The sequence below is a fragment of the Carassius carassius genome, chromosome 25 (assembly GCF_963082965.1).
Source record: "Carassius carassius chromosome 25, fCarCar2.1, whole genome shotgun sequence".
Lineage (NCBI taxonomy): Eukaryota > Metazoa > Chordata > Actinopteri > Cypriniformes > Cyprinidae > Carassius > Carassius carassius.
In genome coordinates, this window is record NC_081779.1 from 18,394,573 (window position 1) to 18,416,724 (window position 22,152).

The 22,152-nt window shown below is 37.8% G+C and overlaps 1 protein-coding gene across 1 annotated transcript in view; it reads right to left on the bottom strand.

Annotated features, from left to right (window-relative positions):
• The window catches only part of LOC132104329 (gamma-aminobutyric acid type B receptor subunit 2-like), a 206,935-nt gene extending 186,504 nt beyond the window's left edge, over positions 1–20,431 (bottom strand). Inside the window, exon 1 of the mRNA XM_059509730.1 lies at positions 19,409–20,431. Within this exon, the coding sequence (XP_059365713.1) occupies positions 19,409–19,720 (312 nt within the window). The 5' untranslated portion in view covers positions 19,721–20,431. The remainder of the gene's footprint in view (positions 1–19,408) is intronic.
• Positions 20,432–22,152: the final 1,721 nt, after the last annotated feature.

The window sequence follows — 22,152 nt, forward strand, 5'->3', positions numbered from 1 at the left end:
TTTTCTGACGCTGAAGATTTGACGTCTTTTCTTTTCTTTATTTTATTAGTCAGGTAAGAGGTTTACTTACAAGTTAGAATGAGTTTTGTTTTGTTCTTTTCATTTCTTTGGCTTCACTAATTGTCCCCTTTTTCTCTTGGGTTATTTATTTTTCTGAGGTCTTTTTGAGTTGTAAATACTAATTATTTCACCTTTCTTATATTCACCATTATTACTATTACACATTCTTGTATACTTATTTTCATTTAATGTATAATAAATCATTTTTCTTTCACCATTAGTTCGTTACGTGTTGTCTCTTGTCACCCCAATCACACCGAAAAACTATCATGACCTCAATGTTACCTCTTTTGACCTTAGGCAATAAGAGTTCGTAACAGTTACATAATATATCACATAAATAATAGTATTATAAATTTAAAAATTACTCCTTAATGTAATCACTGCACATATTCACTTTATACAGGGTAGTTTTGTAATTATATTATGCTTTTATTCCAAAAGAATATCAATGTGCTGAGTACACATTCTTAAAATAAAGGCCACTGAGAATAACATACTGACAAATGTACTGTAAGATCACATTAGCTAATATGAAACTAGAATTGGAGGTATTGTCATGAAGCAGGGTTATTTAGAAAAGATAGATAGGGCTTTCCTGCGAAAGAAAAGCGCTTCAGGCAGGAGAAGGGTGCTGTATTTGTACTATAAAGCACACGCGAGCAGCGCAACTAAGGCAGAAGATTTGTGCAAATTGGACTAAAAATAAAGAGTGAATAGACCTCCAAATGAATGGAGCTATCCGATCAAGACTGCACGATAACAGCCTGTACTGTTCCACCATCTCCTATACCCAATTCTCCTGTGCCATTAATCACTCGCCCTTTGGGGAGGACCCAGGAGCACGATATTTAGCTCAACAGAACAAACAAGACTTAACCACATCACAGTGAATCAGATTGGAGTAAACACAATACGTTTCAACCTTCAACCTCTCATGGGTTGTTGCTTTATGGCTTTTTGGGGACGGTGATTGCAGTAGCTGCTATAGTATCTGTGAGGGGGTCACCGTCTACAGAGGAACTTGGGATCAATGGTAGTTTATGAGTGAACATGTCCGCTATACAGAAGCCATTAAGCTTTATAATAGAGTCGAAATAAATGTTTCAAGGTCATTACTTCATTGCAGCGCCTGTTTGGGTGAAGACCAGATATCTCCTGCTGAAAACCAGCATTGTGTTTTGGACGCTGGTGTGCTGCAAGGAGAGGATTGTTTTGCATTCCCATTCACTTCAAAGGCAGTTGCTAGGCTAGCACATCCCAATCTACATTAAATGCAGCACTGCAGGAACCAACAAGCACTAACATAAAACATAAACATTAATTATTATTATTTTTTTATGCTATAAATAATATTAATAATGATGCTAAAAACAGATTTGATTAAATTATTTTTTTTTATTATTCAGATGGTGTAGTTTTGACATCTATCAGCAAGCGTTAATATAGCCAGACCTAACCAGCCAAACCCTTTTGTTTTTGAACCCTTGCATTGATCAGCAAGGACATTCATGTGGGTCTAAGCTGGTATTTCCAGCAGGAACAGCTAGCATGAAACAGGAAATAGATCATGTAATAAAACTGGCTATATTATATACTACTTAAGCTACAAATTCTTGTCCTTCAGAAAGCAGCAAATCGAAAATTCCACTTGAGATCGAAGGTCCATATAAGTACTAAAAGGTCACTGGCAGGGTTCAAACATGCTGAAGGCTACTGTACAGAGGGCATTTGACCTTCAAAAGGCAAGTCTTCTTATTAACATAGTCCTGTTCCTAAATGTCTATAGCTTACAATCTTCTATTCCCCTTTTAAACAATCTATTCCTCAAGTTTATATCAGCAGAAAAGCTTCTGCATAGTGACAAATAATAAAAAAGATCACTAAGGCTCACCAGCTTGAAGATTTAAGTCATATAAGGAAATCAGAATCATCTCTACTGTATATATGCTGTTCAGTCTTTAATAATCGCATTGTTTTTGTTTATGCAGTTTGACAATTTCTGTCAACTTCAATCTTGAAATAGCTAGAGATTCCCTGCCTTAAGTATCACCTAACAACACAAACCTGCTGCACTTGGGTGTAAATTCACCTTGTTTTGCCAATGTGAAAAGGGCATGCTGAATAATTGCCTGGTCTTTGCAGGCTCCTGTGGCGTCCTTAATTCTCTCTAACCTTTACCAGAGGTACACACACCGACAATGAAGATCCCAGCCTTTATATGCCACAGGACCCTTTATACTCACCATTTACTTCAACGCTCATAAACAGGTGACGGTTTGTATAATATATTTCAAGTATAGTCAGTAACACTGACATTTTAACTTGCTTAGAATGATTCTCTTCAAAAAGTTTCTCTATCATAACAGCAGCAGTGAAAACTGATCGAAGAAAAACAAATGCAATCATACATCAATGTTTCTTTTTAATTTTTTAATGAAAAACAAAAACTAAACTGTTTTTTTTCCACACCAGACAAAAGTTATTATTAAAACAATAATAACAACAATCATAATCTCTATTATTGTAGAATTCTGTTTCCTTTTTCAATATGTAATTGTCAGCTAAATGAATAAGAAAAAACTAATCTAAACAAATATGTGAAAAGAAACCAGTCAAAAATAATTGTATTTTATTATTTTATTAATAACAAATATAAAAAATAACAAGAAACAACAAAAAGAATCATTATCTCTATTATTGTAGACTTGTATTATATTATATTTTTTCTCAATTTGTAATTATCAGCTAAAAAAATAAGGAAAATTCTCAATGGAAATGCAAAAAACCCACTTTTTTTTTATTAAAAGTATATAAAAAAAAAAGTAAAAAAAAAAATCAATTAAATCCAAGTTTAAAACAAACTAATTCCACTTTAAATCAACACAAACATACCAAAAATCAGGCTGTAGGTAGAATCTGCCAATGTCAACTGAAGTCAAAGAGCACACGCAGTGTAAAACACATGGTTACGGACATGCACGCAGAACAATAATGCTCTGTGGGGGAGGGAGGCAGGAAAACAGTGAGAAGTGTGAACTGTGACTCCTGCAGGAACATGTCCACAGGCCCTATGGATTTACCTACCAGACCTGAGGAATCACATGGGCCACAGTTATGCATTACCCAAACCTACACACACACAAAGTGTCCCGTCCCCTCCCTTGCACAAAACCCAGTTTTCTTGCAGACATTTATGCCCTTATTAATGTGGTACGGCTGCGATTATGATGGTTAGTGGCAGCTCCATCTCCCTGTGTTTCAGCATTTCCCTTTGATAAAGCCCGAGGAGAGAGAAAGAGTGCCAGCCCGACGCCTCAGCGCAGGCCTCACGTCCCAGTGGGTGGTGTTTTCCTCGCTGCTGCCGTGGCAACGACATGTGACAGCACGAGCACATGGCAAGAGAGAGCGTCTTGGTAAGCTCCCCCTGTGCATCTCCATTTGATCTTACCCTTATTCCCGACATCTACACATCCACGTTCAACAAAGACCCAAGACAGCCATTTGCGTATGGAATAAAACTTGGCTGCTGCATCTGTTTTTACCAAAAGCCTCACGCACAGCACACTTGGGTAAAATTAGTCGAATGTGTGGGCACACATGCTGCAACAAGCTTGCTCATAATACATCACCCAAAAAATCCCTCCCAAATAAAAGCCCTCCTACTCTGTAGTCGGAAGATTAATCGTTTAGCTTTAATGAGAGTTTTTTCCCATCGTTATTAGGGAGGGAAATTAGTCCTCTTTGCAATTAGACACAAAACAAGAAAATGTAAATTTCGGAGAAGTCGTTTCTTGTATTGCGCTAATAGGTATCATTATTAGACATCTTGTGTGGGACTTTAATGACGGCAGTACAAGGGTCCCATGAGTGTCGGAACAGTGAATAGATTAACCTGTGCTGTGAAGCCACGAATGGAGCATCTAAATAAAATATTCAGAGCAGAGTGCCGTGCGAACAGATTCGGGTCCCAGCGCCAAGCCTTCACCGTCTGCCGCCGGTGTTAATATTTCAATTACAATCATGAATAAATGAATTAAATAGGTCCTAACATTGTCCCTGTTCCTTTTCTGCAGGAATTACAGCATTGTAACAGATAAGTCTGGTGGCGGTGATAGAGTAGTTTTTTGGGATTTTTTGGTGGGGGGAGGCAGGGGGGTGGTGGTTGGCCCCAAAGGTCTGTTAGAAAGGCAGCATGTTAAACATCTTTCTCTCAGGCACATCTTCTCCCGTGCTGGCAGAAAAATGGTGCACATATGGCACCTCAGGTGCAGCAGTTGAGGTGTTTAATGACACACTCCAGCACGTCCAATGACCATATGATATGAAAAGCTGAGCTTTACATATTCTCATTAAATATAACAGGCGATTACTAAATGTTTATTTAGATACAAATTTTTATCTAAATATAAGATAAATATCACAATGTTATTTACAATAAGTGTGCAATCTTGATAAAGGACTAGAATCCCTTCAACAGCACTTCAATTTAATTTAGTAATAAGTCCAAGTCTGATTAGTTTTCTTCAAAACTGTTGACTGTGTCTCTATGAGCTTCGTTTTTGTTCATAATAAGCTTAATGACTAAAATAAAGGAACATTTATTTATTTGTTTGTTGAATCTGTTACTCCTTTGCTTATTTTAATGATAATTGTTATGCATTATGGAACTTAGCAAAAGTAAATCTAGAAATAAGTGGCGTTCTTCACATTGACTGACACTTGGAGTGCGCTATAAATCACATCTAATGCCACTCAATATAGCAGCTGTAAAGATGGAAAACTTGCTTTTGAGTTAAAAGAGCCAATCACCAAATAATAACCAGCTAATAGCAATTTTAACATGATTTGCAACATTTATGACACCACTGTTGATTTGAAAGTCTGGGGTCGGTTTGATTTTGTAATGTTTTTGAAAGATGTCTCTTATTTTCATAAATATAGTAATATCATGAAATATTAAGTTTTAAGTTAAAATCTCTTTTATATTATGATACATTTTAAAACATTTTATTTCTATGATGGCAGAGCTGAATTTTCAGCATAATTACTTTCATTACAGTCTTCAGTGTCACATGATCCTTCAAAAATCATTCTCATATGCTGATTTGGTGCTTGTCAGTGTTGATAATAGTTGTGCTGCTTATTATTTTTGTGGAAACTGTAACATGATAAATATATTGTCACTTTTGATCATTATAATGCATCCTGGCTGAATAAAAGTGTTTAAAAAAATCTTATGGACCCCAAACTTTGAACACAATATTCTAAAAAATCTGTAAAAATAGGGCATGCAATATACAGTATAATTTGAAAAAGATTTCTGTAATTTCTGTTTTTTTTTTACTAGTGTTTTACCAGTATTATGAATGTTACACTGCTCTGCGTTGTGTTTTAGAGTAAATAGAAAAATTAATGGATCTTGTCCTGTGTAATAAGCTGACAGAACTTTTTCTGTTATTTTATGGATTTGTGAAGTATACGGTCCTAAAAGTCAACAGCTCACAAGATTTCGGAACAGAGCTAATAACACAGTGCATAAGTACTGACCCAATATTGTGCATAAGGTTTTGGCTATTTGCATTCCTTGGCTGAATTTCCAAGCTCTCCTCTACTGTCAGAACTCATTTAGCACTTTCTCCCAGGCTTCTAGACCTTTCCGCTGCCTGACATGACTGACATTTACATTTGCCCTCTATCAAAGAAAGAGAAACAAGAGTTTAGATCTCTCCATTCCCATAACAATCTATTTTGAAAGGGCAGCAGAAAAATGACCATCTTCACAGCAATCTTATCAATCGCTATTTAATCATGGCGGTACGAGCGATAGAATCCATTTCCAGGTTGTCAGCATCACAATAGGCTGAACTGTCCATTCTCAATGAAAGAAATAACACGGCTATACGGTTATATTATAATATTATAAAAACATGAAACGTGATCATTTATTGATGTCACATTTATTGGTGCTTCTTATCTTTAGGGTATTTCCACTTCAAAGCGGTGTGTGCAGATAAAACAGAGAGTGGAGGAGAAAATGCTAATTCATACAGTTCAAAATGCAGGCATAAAGGACAGGCAGAAATCAATAGAGCTCCCCTGCGTGAGGGAGAGTCAACAAAGCAGAAGAGTCCAGTGCCCGAGCACATAAATAATATTTATGTAAGACGGTAGATGCAAACAACCACAGGGGAGCATGTATAATTCTGATTCATACATCTGAGAAGCAATGATCTGGTAAAGGTGAGACTCTCTCATTTATTTTACACGAAGAGGCTCAGGGGCAACAGGTCCTCACCAGTGATTGTTAAGCCTTATCTGTGTGATAACTGTGGTTAAACGTAAAAGCACTGTTGTGATATTTGTTGGAAAAACGGTTTGTGGCTCTGAAAGCAGTTTGTTTGTGTCTGTGGGACAAGGGCAGAATGTTTAATAATGCTGAGGTGAAAGTGAGCTAATTTCTTCAGTGTTTTGCTAGCTGACCAATTGCTACTCTCTCACCTATTGTCTTCAGTCTACCTGATAAGACACAGAGAATGTTTTGGAAACTGAGAGAGAAACTAAGGAACTGCTGCAGTTTCTGAAGAACAGTATCCATCAATTTAGTAATCTTGCTGGTGAACACTAATATTCCTGGTTCAACACAACTTTATCTCTAGCAACATCTGTTGCCCATCTAACAAGTTTTCTAGTCAAACCTCAAAGCTTAAAAGGACAGTTGAATGAAAATGAAAATGTCTGTCAGCATTTTTTCACCCTCATGTCATTCCAAACCTGTATGATTTTCTTTTTTTTATTGTGGAACATAATGGAACATTTTGAAGAATGTGGGTAACCAAACAGTTCCCTTTGGCTAAGGTCAAGAAATATAATAGAAAACAATCAGAACTAAAACTGTTTGGTTTATCCCTTTAAACAATACATCCAAAAGCTATTGGGCAAAGACAACGTTTGCATACAAAGGCACTGATTTCAGACATTCTCCAATGATTTTGGTCTCTAAACCCTGCCTCTTTCTTACAGTCATCTCACATTTAGATCTGCCTTCATGCAATCAACAACAGACAGACAGAACATTTTTTTTTCTTTTTACATAATTTGCTTCACTTGGATGTATGTCACAATATGGAAGAAAAGATCTGTGACTATTCCGTTTCACTGCAATTTTAACAGAATATGCATTAAAGGTTGCAGCAGGTGTCTGGAGACTACCTGATGCCAGCTATCCAGGTAAATCTTTGTTCTTTAGTCAGTTGGAGATCATCATATTATAACCTCTTTAGATGCTGCTATAACCTTAAATTCAACATGCATGGAGCAAATACTCTAAAGTGGGTCTAATTGGTCATTGATGGCTCCAGTAATAGCCATTACAGTTAATATGAAAGTGTTTTGTAAAGAAAAAAGGTGAATCATGACACCATATCATTGTCACAGGCATCTGGAATATGAAAGAGAATTAATATTAAGAATGAACCCAATCTTTTTGTGAAGCATCTAATGGTCTGGAATGATCCAAAACCCATACAGTAATGAAATTACAATCACTTCTATTAGATTACAGAAACAGGCTTCTCAATCTACCAGCAGAACATCAGTCATGCTCAACTGAAGATAATCTGTTCAATTGGGGCACAATATGGCCAAAAACTTGATCTGTGTCAGTAACAATAAAGGGTAAGAGCTTCTCAACCTCAAATGCACCTTAAAGACTTTACTCCTCCATTTAATACACCCTTCTCGCATAAGGACTACACTGAACCAGCCTGTCCGCCTTTTCGGGACTTTGTTAAACGTTGTCAGAAGCCCGTCTATGCAATTATTCATCCCACCATTTTGTGTAATTACAGACTGCGAGACAGGAGATATGTTTAGCTTATGGTTCAGTGCTTGTGCTCAGAACTTCTCCCTCCCAGTTGTGCGAAGCTGTATGCCGAGAGCTTTTTGATGATGAACTTGCCAAAACTGTTGGTTTTCTGTGTCCTTGGCCAAAGCCCAAGAAACTGCAGGCATCTTGCCATTACTTTATCTGGAGTCAGCAAATCAATATGAGCACTGGGGGCATTAGAATGGCAGACCATTTCTCAAGGCATAAGTTAAGACTAACATCAGAATTCATTCTAATACCAGTGGTCCCCAAGCCCATTTGTACTGTGAAGGAAAAAAAAAAGAAGGAAAATGAAAAGTCAGTGTTTCCTACAGAATTCTGTTCTGATACACAAATGTACTAAATGTCCCTGAAAATAACTTGCAGTTTATTAAATGAGACAGATGTTGAGATAATTAAGTGCATAATTCTGCAACTTGTAAGTTTGTCATTCTTTTTTAATGATTTATTAAAAAAAACAGTTCTTAAGAGTCATTTGAGTTACATTTTATTTTGAAAGTCCACTTTAGACATACAACTAATTAGAATAAACTTCTCATATACATGCCAAATAACTTGAATATTAGTAGACCATTAGGTTAGGGTTCGGTTTAGGCTAGTAGAATAAGTTGACACATATTTGCAAAGTTACTTAGAGGAGGTAAAATGAGTGTAATGAGACCTTAAAAATAAAGTATTTCTGGTCTACTAATACTCAAATGACCAGTAGCTGACATGTAGTTGGGAAGTTTCTTGTAGTTGGTAGATCTATACTTTTGTACTGGAATTGGAGTAGACTGTCACGTTGTATGTTTTTGGGTTTTGTCGTGCTGTCCGATTAGAGGGCTCCAAGCTCAATTCCTCCTGAACCTGGGGTACTCCCCCTGTCCAGGGAGAGGGGTCTGAGCTTGGCATTTAGCCCGGAACCAGAGCACTCCCCCCGAGTGCTACCCCCGTTTTAACCGGTTAATCGTCAACCGACCGTAAGAATTTTGACGGATTAATACAATCAGTTAAACGGTTTAAAAAGTCATTTATTTATTTTCAGTAATTTATCAAAATATTTTAAAAGGTTTGCTGCATGGTTAAAATACACTATGCATATAAAATAAAATTGAATGAAACACATTTTATTAGTCTAAGCCTAATGCTAACGCGAAATGTTTACATACATTATAATAAACACTGTAAACATACCTAGATTAGAGTTTACAGTATTCACAAAAGAACAAGAATTAAAAATATAAGAAGCTATAGTTATAAAAATAACAAGTCAAAACAAATTCATTTAGGCTAAAATGAAACTGAAACCAACATTGGGTCTCTCGTTCGACACAAAATCAAATGTTTTCATATTTGTGATTTTTTTTTGTGATTTGTGAAATTTTTTATTTCATATGTAAACCTGGTTTGTAGGCTCACACGTTCCAGTGTAGTAAAACAAAATGTGTTTGGCAAAACATCAAGGCAGTACGGTGATAACGCTTAATGGCACAGATTTTACTACATATTTAAAGTGAGCAGTGTTTTTTTTTCATATGTTTTACTGACTGTATTTTATTATGATAATGAACAGGCTGCATTGTCAAGGTAGCAAAGCTTAACTGTGTGCATGCATGCTGCGCCGGCACAATCACTTGAATTTACAGTGGAAGAAACTACTCCTTTATTCATAAAGATAATCGGAATTGTAAAAGTTTGCTTTTTTGTGTACATTAAAATACTGTAGAGAGAATGAAGGTAAGATGGCTCGTCTATTTATAGAAGTTTTATAGAAGGTGTAATTGCTGATGATGAATTGGCAGGGTTAATTATCTGAACATGCTCCTCCTGTAAAAATTATCTGAAAAAATTAAAAACATAATTTAGGGAATATGTTTGCTAAGGGGCGGAAAATTTCTGAAAACTTGTGAAAAGTTTAAGAAATGTTCTGCCTTTTTGCAACCCTAGGGAATCAGGCTACACTTTTCTCATAGGTTTGGATATAAATACATGGTCGGTAAAATAAAAAATAAAATAAATAAATTATATATATTGCTGTGCTGCTATAGATTCAGCAGCAGTAGAGCACCACAAACTGAAGTGCCTAAACTGTAGGACCTAAACTGAGGACCTCAACTGTAGAGGAGCTCACTTTGGATTCAAGTTGCTCTTAGAGTGTATGTGAACCATCACCACACACAACTCAATCTCAAAATTTTAGAAGCACAAAAAAATTGTGTGTAAATCTACAATTTGAGTTTGCCTTACACTGAAAAGTACATCTTCCTAAATCAGCTCAGGTACAGTATCTGTGGGTACATAGGGTTGAAATGTAAAGCCCTCGAGTGATTTTGGGAAAGAGAGATTTTGGGTTCAATAAATGAGCAAACTAAACCACTACCTCTAGGCAGTCTGAGGCCTGTGGATAGCAGCTTTCCAGTAATACTTCATTAGACAGAGACTGGCCTTCTTTCTCTCTACAAGCCACCCCCATCCATCAGGCACCACATACCATTCTGTGCTCAATGGCCTATGAGATTGTCCATTTAAGGATGAACCCACTAAAGACATATTATATGGCTGGAGATGGGACTGGGATAGTCTCAGCCACAGACCATTGGCTAAACGTCTGATGCATATGAGACACAAAAGTGGAAAAACTTCAGGAATGTCGAAGTCGTTATTGGATTGGTTGAATTCTACAGGATTTCTGCAAGACGTTTGTGTCATGTTCTTTGACATTCCGCCTGGAAACAAAGATACCGTGACGCCAAACCTGCTCACGAAAGAAGAAAGCCATTGTGTTTACAACTGTGACAACGAGCGCTTATAAGGATCAACTAAATGCTGGATTTTCAAAAGTATGTGATTTAAAGTTTGCGGCATAGAATCTTTCAAATACGTTCGAGAGTTTTACACACCTGTCTGTTATTGTGGTGACATTTGCACGCCGCGAAACGTGACAATGAACGAAACAAACTGTGATTGGTTGTAGGACATGTCTGTCAAATGGCCTCGTGGGTGGGCCTTGGCCGATGAAAGCTGCCATGAATTCCAGACCTTCAGCTTGAAGGTCTGGCTATGCGAGACTAGGACTGGGATGACTAACATTTAGGCTTTGCATTTCTTTGCAATGATAGAATGTTAATAGACGTGATAATGAAAGTGTGTCAATTAAAGAGATTTTGTTCATAAATCTGACTTGCATCTAACAGTGTGACGTCATGACAGTAAATGCGTTAAGCACTGCAAGCCAGTGAGCAGTACAGCTGCACCTGATTTGTTTGGACACTGTAAGTGAAAGATGTTTCACATCAAAACTATCATACATTCTAAATAATTATGACCTGGTGGAATGATATGGCATAAAAAAAAATACTACTTCACTAGTCAATGGATTACCTGAACAACTAATTGAGTAATCGGGTCTTACGTAAAATTCAGAAGATTTTGGGTTCACATAAGACACATTATTTACAAAAAAGTTAGATTAACTGCAGAATGCAAAACATGTTTTTGACTATATTAGGTTGGCCACAGGTTGAATCCCGCAGGTTCTGCTGTGCTTTAAAGCCGATGAAATTGAATTGCTAAATCATTGCATACGGTCAGCATGCTACATACATAAACTCACAAAATCTTATATAAGGTTTAATATAATTGTATGAATATTTTGTTTAAAATACAAAAATAAATAGCTACTAAATAACACACACAATTTTATATTTTAAATAAAAAAAGTTTAAAAAAAAATGCATTAATACGTATATACAGTACATACACAAGCCCTATATAAGATTTTTACAAATCTTTAAGGAAAATTCCTAAAACTTAACTTAGATTGACTGTTAAAAACATACAGTCCTCAGTGTACTAATTGAGTGTGTGGAAGATTTGCTGTGGTACTTGCCAGCATCTGCCTGTGGACCACCACACTGCACAGCTGTGACCAGACCATCCATCCGTCCCCAAAGAGACACATCCCATGGGCTTGCTTACAACATTTTTGCACATACACAGACACACACACACACACACACATTTTGTCTGTGCATCAGCGGCTCCTTCTTTGCTGTCCAGGAATTACACCGGATTTAATGTAATTAGAGGACTGACAAGGGCAAACTTTACGCTTATTACTCAGCGCTCGCCCCCGGAGAAAGACAGCATTCACATGGCATTTGGCCAATCCCTAATGACAAAACCTAAATCCCCTCATTTCATTTAACTTTCAGTTTGTTTACAGTTAGAAAACATACCTTGACTGTCAAATGAATATACAGGTGCGTCACAATGTCCATTTGCAATTTCATCATGAAAATGCACACATCAGTGCTTATTTCTATCTCTAAATTTCATAAATACACAATCGCTAGCATACAGTTTATAGTCTATAAAGACGAAAATGTAAAAAGCACAAATATCAGGTTTTCTCAGACAAATCTAAAGCATTCAGAAACACTATTAGACAAAGCACACTCAAAATAACTGTGTGGGAGGGTCGGAGTCTGACGTTCTTCAGTTCAGTTTCATCCAGAAGCCAGACTCAAGCTGTGTCCATTTTTCCAACAGCGTTTTGGAGGACAGTGAGAGAAATCGGCTTGGAACGTCCACCACCCACATTTCTCCTCTTCTGGCATCTAATCAGTCGCTTTCCTCACTGCCCTCAACAGCAGAAACAATCGCTGGACGTTTATTTTGCATTTATGGTGCAACCAGATGTGACAAACCAGCACTTTTTGGAACATTTGCAAATTTGTCCTGCTGGATAGTCAAAGAAATGAATACCACCTCTAAAATCAGCTGCGGAATGTGTCAGATGAGTGTGTCTATGTGCCATTACTAAAATTGAGAGACTGCATTTTATACTTTTCAAACCAAAAATAAAGCATCTGTCAAAAACAACACAACTCAAGTAACCTCCATCACTAAAATATGTCATTTAGCAAAAACACCATCAATAATTCAAGGATAACAGCTCTACAATAATCCATAACACCAGCCAACATGCTACAGTTAGTGAAACTGTAAAATATGCTTGGAAACCCAGTTTATAGTTAAACATACAACAGAGTTGTATTAGAGTTTTAGAAGAACACTGTTTGAGATATTTGCATTATATACATTTACTTTAAAGAAAGTTGGCTAATATGTCTACAATATAAGTCAACAATGAAGACAAGTAGGTTGGGTCTTGATTTTATCCATGAAAAATGGACTGGATAACTTCTGAGGAGGCTTTTTGACTGGGACGTTGAGGTTGAAGGACAGGTTCACTTACACAAGCATCTTGATGCATCTTAATAGTAACATTTCATTTTAAATAAGAGTGGTTTATGGGCTTGAAACAAACCATGCTGCCTGACCTAACTACTTTGACAGCAAATACCATGCTATTGTGCTTAAAAACCTGAGTCCTTGAGATGTGGCCGTCTAGGTCAACGAGCAGCAGAAAATAATAAGACTAGAATAACTGCTGGCTATGAGTGTGACTAAAAGGTCAGCAATTAGAGCCCTGTTTCACAATCCAACAACAAACACTGACAATTAGTTAAATAACAAAAAGCTATGCTTTAGTAAAGTAATACATCTGCCAAAATACATTAAATTATACAGCATGTCAACCCACAAGAGTCTTCATTTATATGCCTGACCTCCTGACCTCTGGGAAGGGCAAGGCCTTTGTTTATCAGCATGTAGAACAAAAAAGCACCGGGTGGAAGCAGTTTGAACTGAATCACAATACAATTTTGACAAAATACTAAATTCAGGCTCCAGTCTCTGTTATTCTCCCTCACTGTATGATAAATGAAGGCCTTTATGGAGCTATTACTTTACACTTTACATTTGTTAGTGCTCATTTTCCCCCAGTATAATTCAATAAAAGTCCAAAGAGCAGTTGCAGGGATCCAGCTGATGTCCACATAGTCTCATTACACATGAACGGTGACATAGAGCTGAAGATGACAGGACTACAGAGCTCATTAATGCTTTAATGTGTACCCAGAGTAAAATCAAAGCAGGATCCAACTGAAGTCGGTTAGGTGTGAAAAAGAAAATAAAAAAATATATAAATAAAAACAAAATAATTGAACAGTATAATATTTATAGCAAGCTTAAGAATTATATACACTCACCTAAAGGATTATTAGGAACACCTGTTCAATTTCTCATTAATGCAATTATCTAATCAACCAATCACATGGCAATGGCTTCAAAGAATTTAGGGGTGTGGTCCTGGTCAAGACAATCTCCTGAACTCCAAACTGAATGTCAGAATGGAAAAGAAAGGTGATTTAAGCAATTTTGAGCATGGCATGGTTGTTGGTGCCAGACGGGCCGGTCTGAGTATTTCACAATCTGTTCAGTTACTGGGATTTTCACGCACAACCATTTCTAGGGTTTACAAAGAATGGTGTGAAAAGGGAAAAACATCCAGTATGCGGCAGTCCTGTGGGCGAAAATGCCTTGTTGATGCTAGAGGTCAGAGGAGAATGGGCCGACTGATTCAAGCTGATAGAAGAGCAACTTTGACTGAAATAACCACTCGTTACAACTAGGGCTGCACGATATTGGGAAAAAATGACATTGCGATATTTTATTTTTCTGCGATATATATTGTGATATGAAATCTAATCAAATTTTTTCTTACAAACAAAAATGGGGTGAGCACACTTACATTCTCATTTTACATGATTTAAACATCGACACCATCGTGTCAATTAATTAATATGCGCGAGGGAGAGCAAGACAGCGCTCGTGTTGTTTGAAGACGGTGAGCGTGCGGCCGGGGCTCACTCTCTCTCTCTCTCTCTCTCGCGCGCACGCGCTCTCTCTTTTTTTCTCTCTCGCTCTCTCTCGCGCTCTCTCTCTCTGCCCTGTTAAACTGACAGGACTTAAAAACACATGCATAATGTGTTTGATAAACATGATAAACTTTCACTCTGGTGAAATGGTTGGTTAAGCTGTGCAATTAATCCGCGAATCACATTCGTCATGGGCCGGGAAGCAGCTGGCCCGTACAGTTAATGAATAACGGATCAACTACGACAGCCTACATCGCTATCGTGGATTCGTACATCGCGATATTGATGCTTAAACGACACATCGTGCAGCCCTAGTTACAACCGAGGTATGCGGCAAAGCATTTGTGAAGCCACAACACGCACAACCTTGAGGTTGATGGGCTACAACAGCAGAAGACCCCACCGGGTACCACTCATCTCCACTACAAATAGGAAAAAGAGGCTACAATTTGCACGAGCTCACCAAAATTGGACAGTTGAAGACTGGAAAAATGTTGACTGGTCTGATGAGTCTCGATTTCTGTTGAGATATTCAGATGGTAAAGTCAGAATTTGGCATAAACAGAACGAGAAAATGGATCCATCATGCCTTGTTACCACTGTGCAGGCTGGTGGTGTAATGGTGTGGGGGATGTTTTCTTGGCACACTTTAGGCCCCTTAGTGCCAATTGGGCATCGTTTAAATGCCACGGCCTACCTGAGCATTGTTTCTGACCATGTCCATCCCTTTATGACCACCATGTACCCATCCTCTGATGGCTACTTCCAGCAGGATAATGCACCATGTCACAAAGCTCGAATCATTTCAAATTGGTTTCTTGAACATGACAATGAGTTCACTGTACTAAAATGGCCTCCACAGTCACCAGATCTCAACCCAATAGAGCATCTTTGGGATGTGGTGGAACGGGAGCTTTGTGCCCTGGATGTGCATCCCACAAATCTCCATCAACTGCAAGATGCTATCCTATCAATATGGGCCAACATTTCTAAAGAATGCTTTCAGCACCTTGTTGAATCAATGCCACATAGAATTAAGGCAGTTCTGAAGGCGAAAGGGGGTCAAACACATTATTGGTATGGTGTTCCTAATAATCCTTTAGGTGAGTGTAGTTCAGATAAGTAATTTTTTCCATCAAATAGAAATATGGGAAAATGCATATTTCTTGCAATATATTGTTACAGTATCATTAGGTAAAATATCATAGCAGCTTGAAACATCAATTTTGTATTAATAATAATTTAAGCAAATTTCAATCAATTACTTCCTTTGTCCAATGTTATTTTGCTAGAAAATCAAGGTATCGGAGTTCAAACACACACATACACTGTCATCTTAAGATGCATTACAGTTTAATTTAATGTGAGCTATTATGGCAATGCTTTTTAGAAAAAGTCGTAACTCATTGCGACAAGACGACTGAGTCTTGGAGCTTTTGGTCTTTTGAGATTAACTGAAATGTATGGCGAGGGCTGATAGGTCTGCAAGGGTCCCTGCACTCTGTGTGCAAATCTGACAAGATGCATTTGCTCCTCCGTGAGCCATAAGCTCCACTGATATCGGTACACATGACATCAGGGTGGTAGTATGAGCTGGGCTCAAAGAGGTCAATAGTATCACTTCAATAGAGTCAAGCTCCCCTCATGAAGGGAAACCGATTTCTACATATGAAAAGTACAGCCTCTCAATCTTGCCTATTAGAAAGATAAGATAACAGATCAAATCATTTGTAGATGGCTGTATTTTTAGCATGGCCATTTCAAAAAGACACATAAAACACATCAGATCTACAGTCACAAAGCTTTAAAATGAGCACTAAATGACTTGTCTGGGGGCTTTTTTCTCTTACCTTTTGCTGAAACTCTATGAGAGGCAATTGTCACCCCCCCCCCCCCCCATTTCTCCAACAGAGCAATGTGGAACATAGCGATTTAGTCTGAAGCTAATTTAATTCTCAAAATGTGAACTAAAAACACAATCCATTATATACCACAAAGAAGAAAAAACACTTCCATGAATTAGAAACTTCGTCAACAGACCTGAAAGATATCCGTATGCAGGTAAATAAGCACTACAACAGATAAGAGTTGAGGCCTTTTCAAGATAATTGCACAATAAAAGTACATCAAGGCTTTTCCATTTCTATTTGTGCATCGCTCACTATTTTAGCAGATGAAAACTACTCAAGGCAAACAATATCATTTAATGCAGATGAAAGTGGACCACTACAAAAACGATGGGCATGCCTGCTGTCAGAATGATCTAAGACCAAACCGTGAACTTTAGCACAGCTAATGATCTCCAGTCCACTGAAGATACTGAGGGGGTCCTTCGCAGTGCAAATGTTACGTGGGCTTCTCTCTTTAATTTCTCTCCAGATCTTTCAAGTCGATCTGTAAAAGGTTAAGCACTGTGGGCACGCCTGGCAGCACCCAGGCACAGGCGAGCGGATAGGTTCTGCCTGCCTGGGGATGCATTGAGAGGGGATAAAGGGATAAAGAGCCTCTGCTCTGGGACTGATTACTTACATCTGCCCTGTTAAATCCTTGCATGCATATGCACACAGCTATTACTGTTTGCTTTGTTTACTGTTTGCAAGTATCGTGTCAGTGTGAGTGTGTGTAGAAACAGGTTTGGCGATACTTGTGAGGGCCAAATGTTTGAAGATAATGCTGTAAATACAATCAAACTTGTCATAGACAATCTTATCAGGATATCTGAAGAGGTCATCATTATTTGAGATGTTTGTAAATCAGCCATATGGTTGAGAATTTGCAATTCTCTTGATACCAACAGTTTTATGTTAGCGTTAAGCGACAACAAATACTGTGTCAAAATACGTAATGTATTATATTATAATTGCACACACACTGCAGTTAATGTTTATACATGATTATTTACAATTAATAACACCACTTTATACATATATTAATATATATTTATACTATACATATTTATGATTACAAATATCACTTACATCAATATAAAGTCTGAAACATCAATCATTTGTATTTGCAATTAAGTAGAATTTTATACCAATCTCTAGATTTTTTAAAAGTTAGCATGATTTTTGTTTCATGTATGAGGCCTGCACATTGCTTATTGCTTTACCCCTTAGATCTACAGATGTCTGATTTAAAATCTGTTCATCTAGCTGCTGTAAAGATTAGCTGCCAAGTGCCAACTATTGACATATTCAGCTCATTATGACTTTGACAGAGAGTGTAGAGGAATATTATTCAAAAGCCTTTCAGATGTATGAGTGTTTTTAACAAAACACTAGTAAATCACTATGACAGTCAATGCACAATAGATTGCCAAGGCACCACCGGACATCAGGGGTCATGGATCTTCATGCTCATCTCAAGCAGTTTAGAGTATTGCAGAACATGTAGTGACAGTCTGTTTGAAAGCTAGCGAGATAGCATCCACAGATATTTTAACGACTTGGTAATTTACACTTTGGTAATTACACAAACATCTAGCTACCCATTTTCCCGCGCTTTCTCATTTTCCCTGTTGTCACACATATGAAAGTATGGTGATAAATACCGATTGATTAGCTCCTCATCTCCCCAGGTTATCACACTACCACAAATAGCACATGGCGAGAGGCCAAAAAATGCCTATTGCACAAAGGAGTAATTTTCACATTTTCTCAGATGTTACTGTTTTAAAAAAAACAACCCATAAGAGCATGAAATTTAATATACACTTCATTAAAAGAATTACCTGTGGGCTTACCCTTTGCCTACAGTGTTATTTATTAGGTCGTACCTTCGTTAGTCAATTAACAATTTCATAATATGTTATCAGTGCTGCAGAAGTATAAACTATCATAGACGTTGAAATGACCACATCAAGAACAACACACAAAAAAACAAAAGGTTAAGTTAATCAAATTCAACAAATGTATTCCATTTGGAATTACAAAGACCTAAAATTAGTATGAAGCACTCGAAATATGTATTTATTCTCGGCTCGAAGACCTTCGGACATATAGGGGGGGGGGGGGGGGGGAGACAGGTAAATTAATTACTGCCATCTTCAGGTGTAAAGAAAACCAACACGGTTCTGCTGCACAACAAAATCTTATACCAGCCTAACCTTCTCTGGTCTCTCCAGGCCAGTCTACTTGATCTTTTCAGTTGGACAGGCTGGGAGACCAGCTGAAACCGGCTAAGATCAGTAAACCATCTTAGGTTGGTAAGCTGTTTTATTAACAGGGTTTAAAAACTGACCACAAATAGGAAATAGTATAAGAAATCATTACTTCCAGTTAACATGAATTAACATCCTTGTGTACCAGCTTACAGCTGAATTTTCTAATAGATGCAGAACTCCGAGCTGAATGAACCAGCCACAAACCGCGGACAAATTGAGGATTAATACTGACCCATTCATGCAAATGAGCAAGACAATGGTTTTCTGTAGGTAAAGGATGTAAGAAAATATGCTGCACTTACGGCACGAACCATTGGCACGTGCGCAGCTCACCAAGACAAACACCTGTGTACACTTCACTAGCACAGACTTGCTCGGTTTTGCCTCCTCCATACATCTGACAGGTAACAACCGCTCGACAGTGCACAAACCCTAGTAAAATCGCGTCTTCCACATGAGCGCGCGCCGAACGCACTGCCCGCAGTTTACCCCCGCAACATCCACGTAGACGTTAATGCACTCATTTACCTCCGTGTCGTAGATTTTGGTGATGAGCGAGAAGGAGTACTGCCTGGACTCGCGGATGTGCTGGATGGCCAGCTGAACGGCCGGCTCGATGCCTTGACTGATGCTGCTCATCAGCGCTGATTCATTCATCGGCATCAGGACCATGATGGGCAACTTCTCACCATCTTTCGTGTACCAGTTGTTGTCCAGGCTGTGCCTTGTGTAATCGTTGCAGACCTTCGCCAATGCAGGTTGAAATCCCAAGACGGACAGGAGTAGGCATCCCGACAAAAAGATCATGTCACATCTGCAGTCCCTCCGGGACGGAGCCATGCTACCGAACAACTGAGACCCACCTTCTTACTGTCCTGGCATCGCAATCTCTAGGTTCCTCTTGGATGCCGCGATCAGTCAAAGAGAAAAAACATGACATGCAATAGTACAGGCTCTCGCTCACTAGATCTCGAGAGTAGAAATGATGCGTAAAACCAGGTGTCCAGTCGCAGGGGTTATAAACTAAGCTGGTTCCCTTTTTCTGGTTCTTACCAAATCCTGCCCGATCCAATCCTTCCTTTAACCTCCAATACACCACCAAATGCGCACATCACAATCCACCGGCTGTGCGTTACGCAGAGGTGCGCGCTCTCTGATTTGAGACAGCCGCTATTGCGAATGTAATTGTAACAGCCGCATATAATCCAAGCAGGTGTGGAGTTGCATCCCTATGTGAAAAGCGCATAGGTGAGGCGGTGGAGGGCGAGTCCTGGTATGTAAAAGCAATCCGAGTGAGGATATCCGTGTGACTCCGATGCTGCAGCTTCGACGGATGCGCTTCACTTCTTTCGCGCGCTGGCCGCGCTGTACATGTATGCGTGCGCGCGTGTGTGAGCGCGCCCGACACGGGCAGAAAACATTATTCACTGCGTGCGATGTTCTCTCAAAAAACAACCGACCGACAAGGGAGCTGTTCACTCGTAACGCGTTCAATAACCTACACACTGTCTCCTCTGAGGAAGTCAATTTCCCACCTGTGCCCAATAGAGTAAGTTTTAAAAAATGTATTCAGAACGTAAACATAACCAGAGGGGCGTCGAGTGTCATAAAAGCTAGTTAGTTTTGAACGATTCAATCGTGGAGTAAGGATTTGACATTCTACAATTAAGAGCAAATCATCTTGCATAAATTATTATAATTTTTTTGGCCATCGACACAAGATTACAGAAAAATAAACACTGCCACCTAGCTATAATTAATAGTATGTGAATAACGTTTTATTATTATTATTATTATGCATCATTTCAGACATTTTAGAATTGAACTAAATTTGTTTTGCTATAAAAAATAATAAGAACCAACAAATGTCTCAACAATTTAGCAGTAATGATGTTTCTCACCGGAAGTAACCTCGGACTGAAGACTAGACAACGTTTGTGTCCAAGGTGCCTGTATTAACATATATTAATATTATCATTTTCAACAATATCTAAATATGTTTTACACATACATTTAACAATTGCCAAGCAGAAAACGGAAAGGCAATGTACTACTTACATTTAAATAACTGTTTTTGTTCTGTATTCACAGAGAAGTTGACCGTTAATTGGTGTTCTGTAAGTGTTTTTATTAATTTTTTTCTTTTATTATTAAAAAGGTTCACATATTCAGATGTGCCCTGCATTATGACATGCTGTACTTAACATTATTTAAAAAATAATTTTCTATTTTTTGTTCATTATTATACATGCAGTTTTTCATGAATACATATTAAGTGAGAAACTACACAGAATATTAATGCTTGTTAAATTTCACTTGTCACACCAGCAGAACTATTTAAGTGAACTGCAAAAAATGTTGATTATAGGATGATTGGTAGACAGATAGATTCACTGCATCTTGGTAGGGGCCTGACAACATTAACCAAGAATGATACCAATGATAAGAGCACTATAAATAAAAGTACCATCCAGCCGTAATACAGTAAATCATAAAAACAGCCCTGTAGAGGAATGCACTATCAGCGTATTGGTAAACTGAGGGCTCTTATGTTACTGGTTCAATCACTATACGGAGACTCTTTACATAGCCTTGCTGACATCTTTCACCACTGTCTATATATTGCTTTCTGTTGTGTGATTTTCAGATGAAGATATAGGTCAAGTAGTAGGTCCCATCTGTTCGCTTTATGCAAGACACCTCCCTCCTTTTCTGCTAGAGAATAGGATATGAATCTGACACAAATGTAATGGATTAAAAAAAATGCATTGTATAAATCAAATAATTTATCATTTAATTTGATTAATTTACAGATTTTATTTTTATTCATTAGCTGTGAGCTGATAAATAACTTTTCAAGACATTCACACACACATCTGTGCATTTTACAAATACTTTAGATTGCAGTATAATAATTAATCTCCAAAATAAAGTTATTTAAGTTATAATAAGGACGATAAGATTGCAAAATTTAAATAAAATACAATAAAATATATTTCCAAAAAAGCACACTTAAACTGCAAAAGGACCCCATATAAGCACATAAGAAAGAAAAAAAAACAGCAAAGAGCTTTTTAACATTTTAGAGAAGTCAAGTTGTGATACCGAACAGGACCACATGGAGATGCCAAAAACTCCTAAACCAACCGTCTGCTGACTGTATACATCTACTACAGTAAACATTAAAACATTAAACAAGATCCATTCAGAATAGCTAAACACAGCAACATACATATGAAATTAAAAAAATATCGTGAATGTGTGTGGAAACA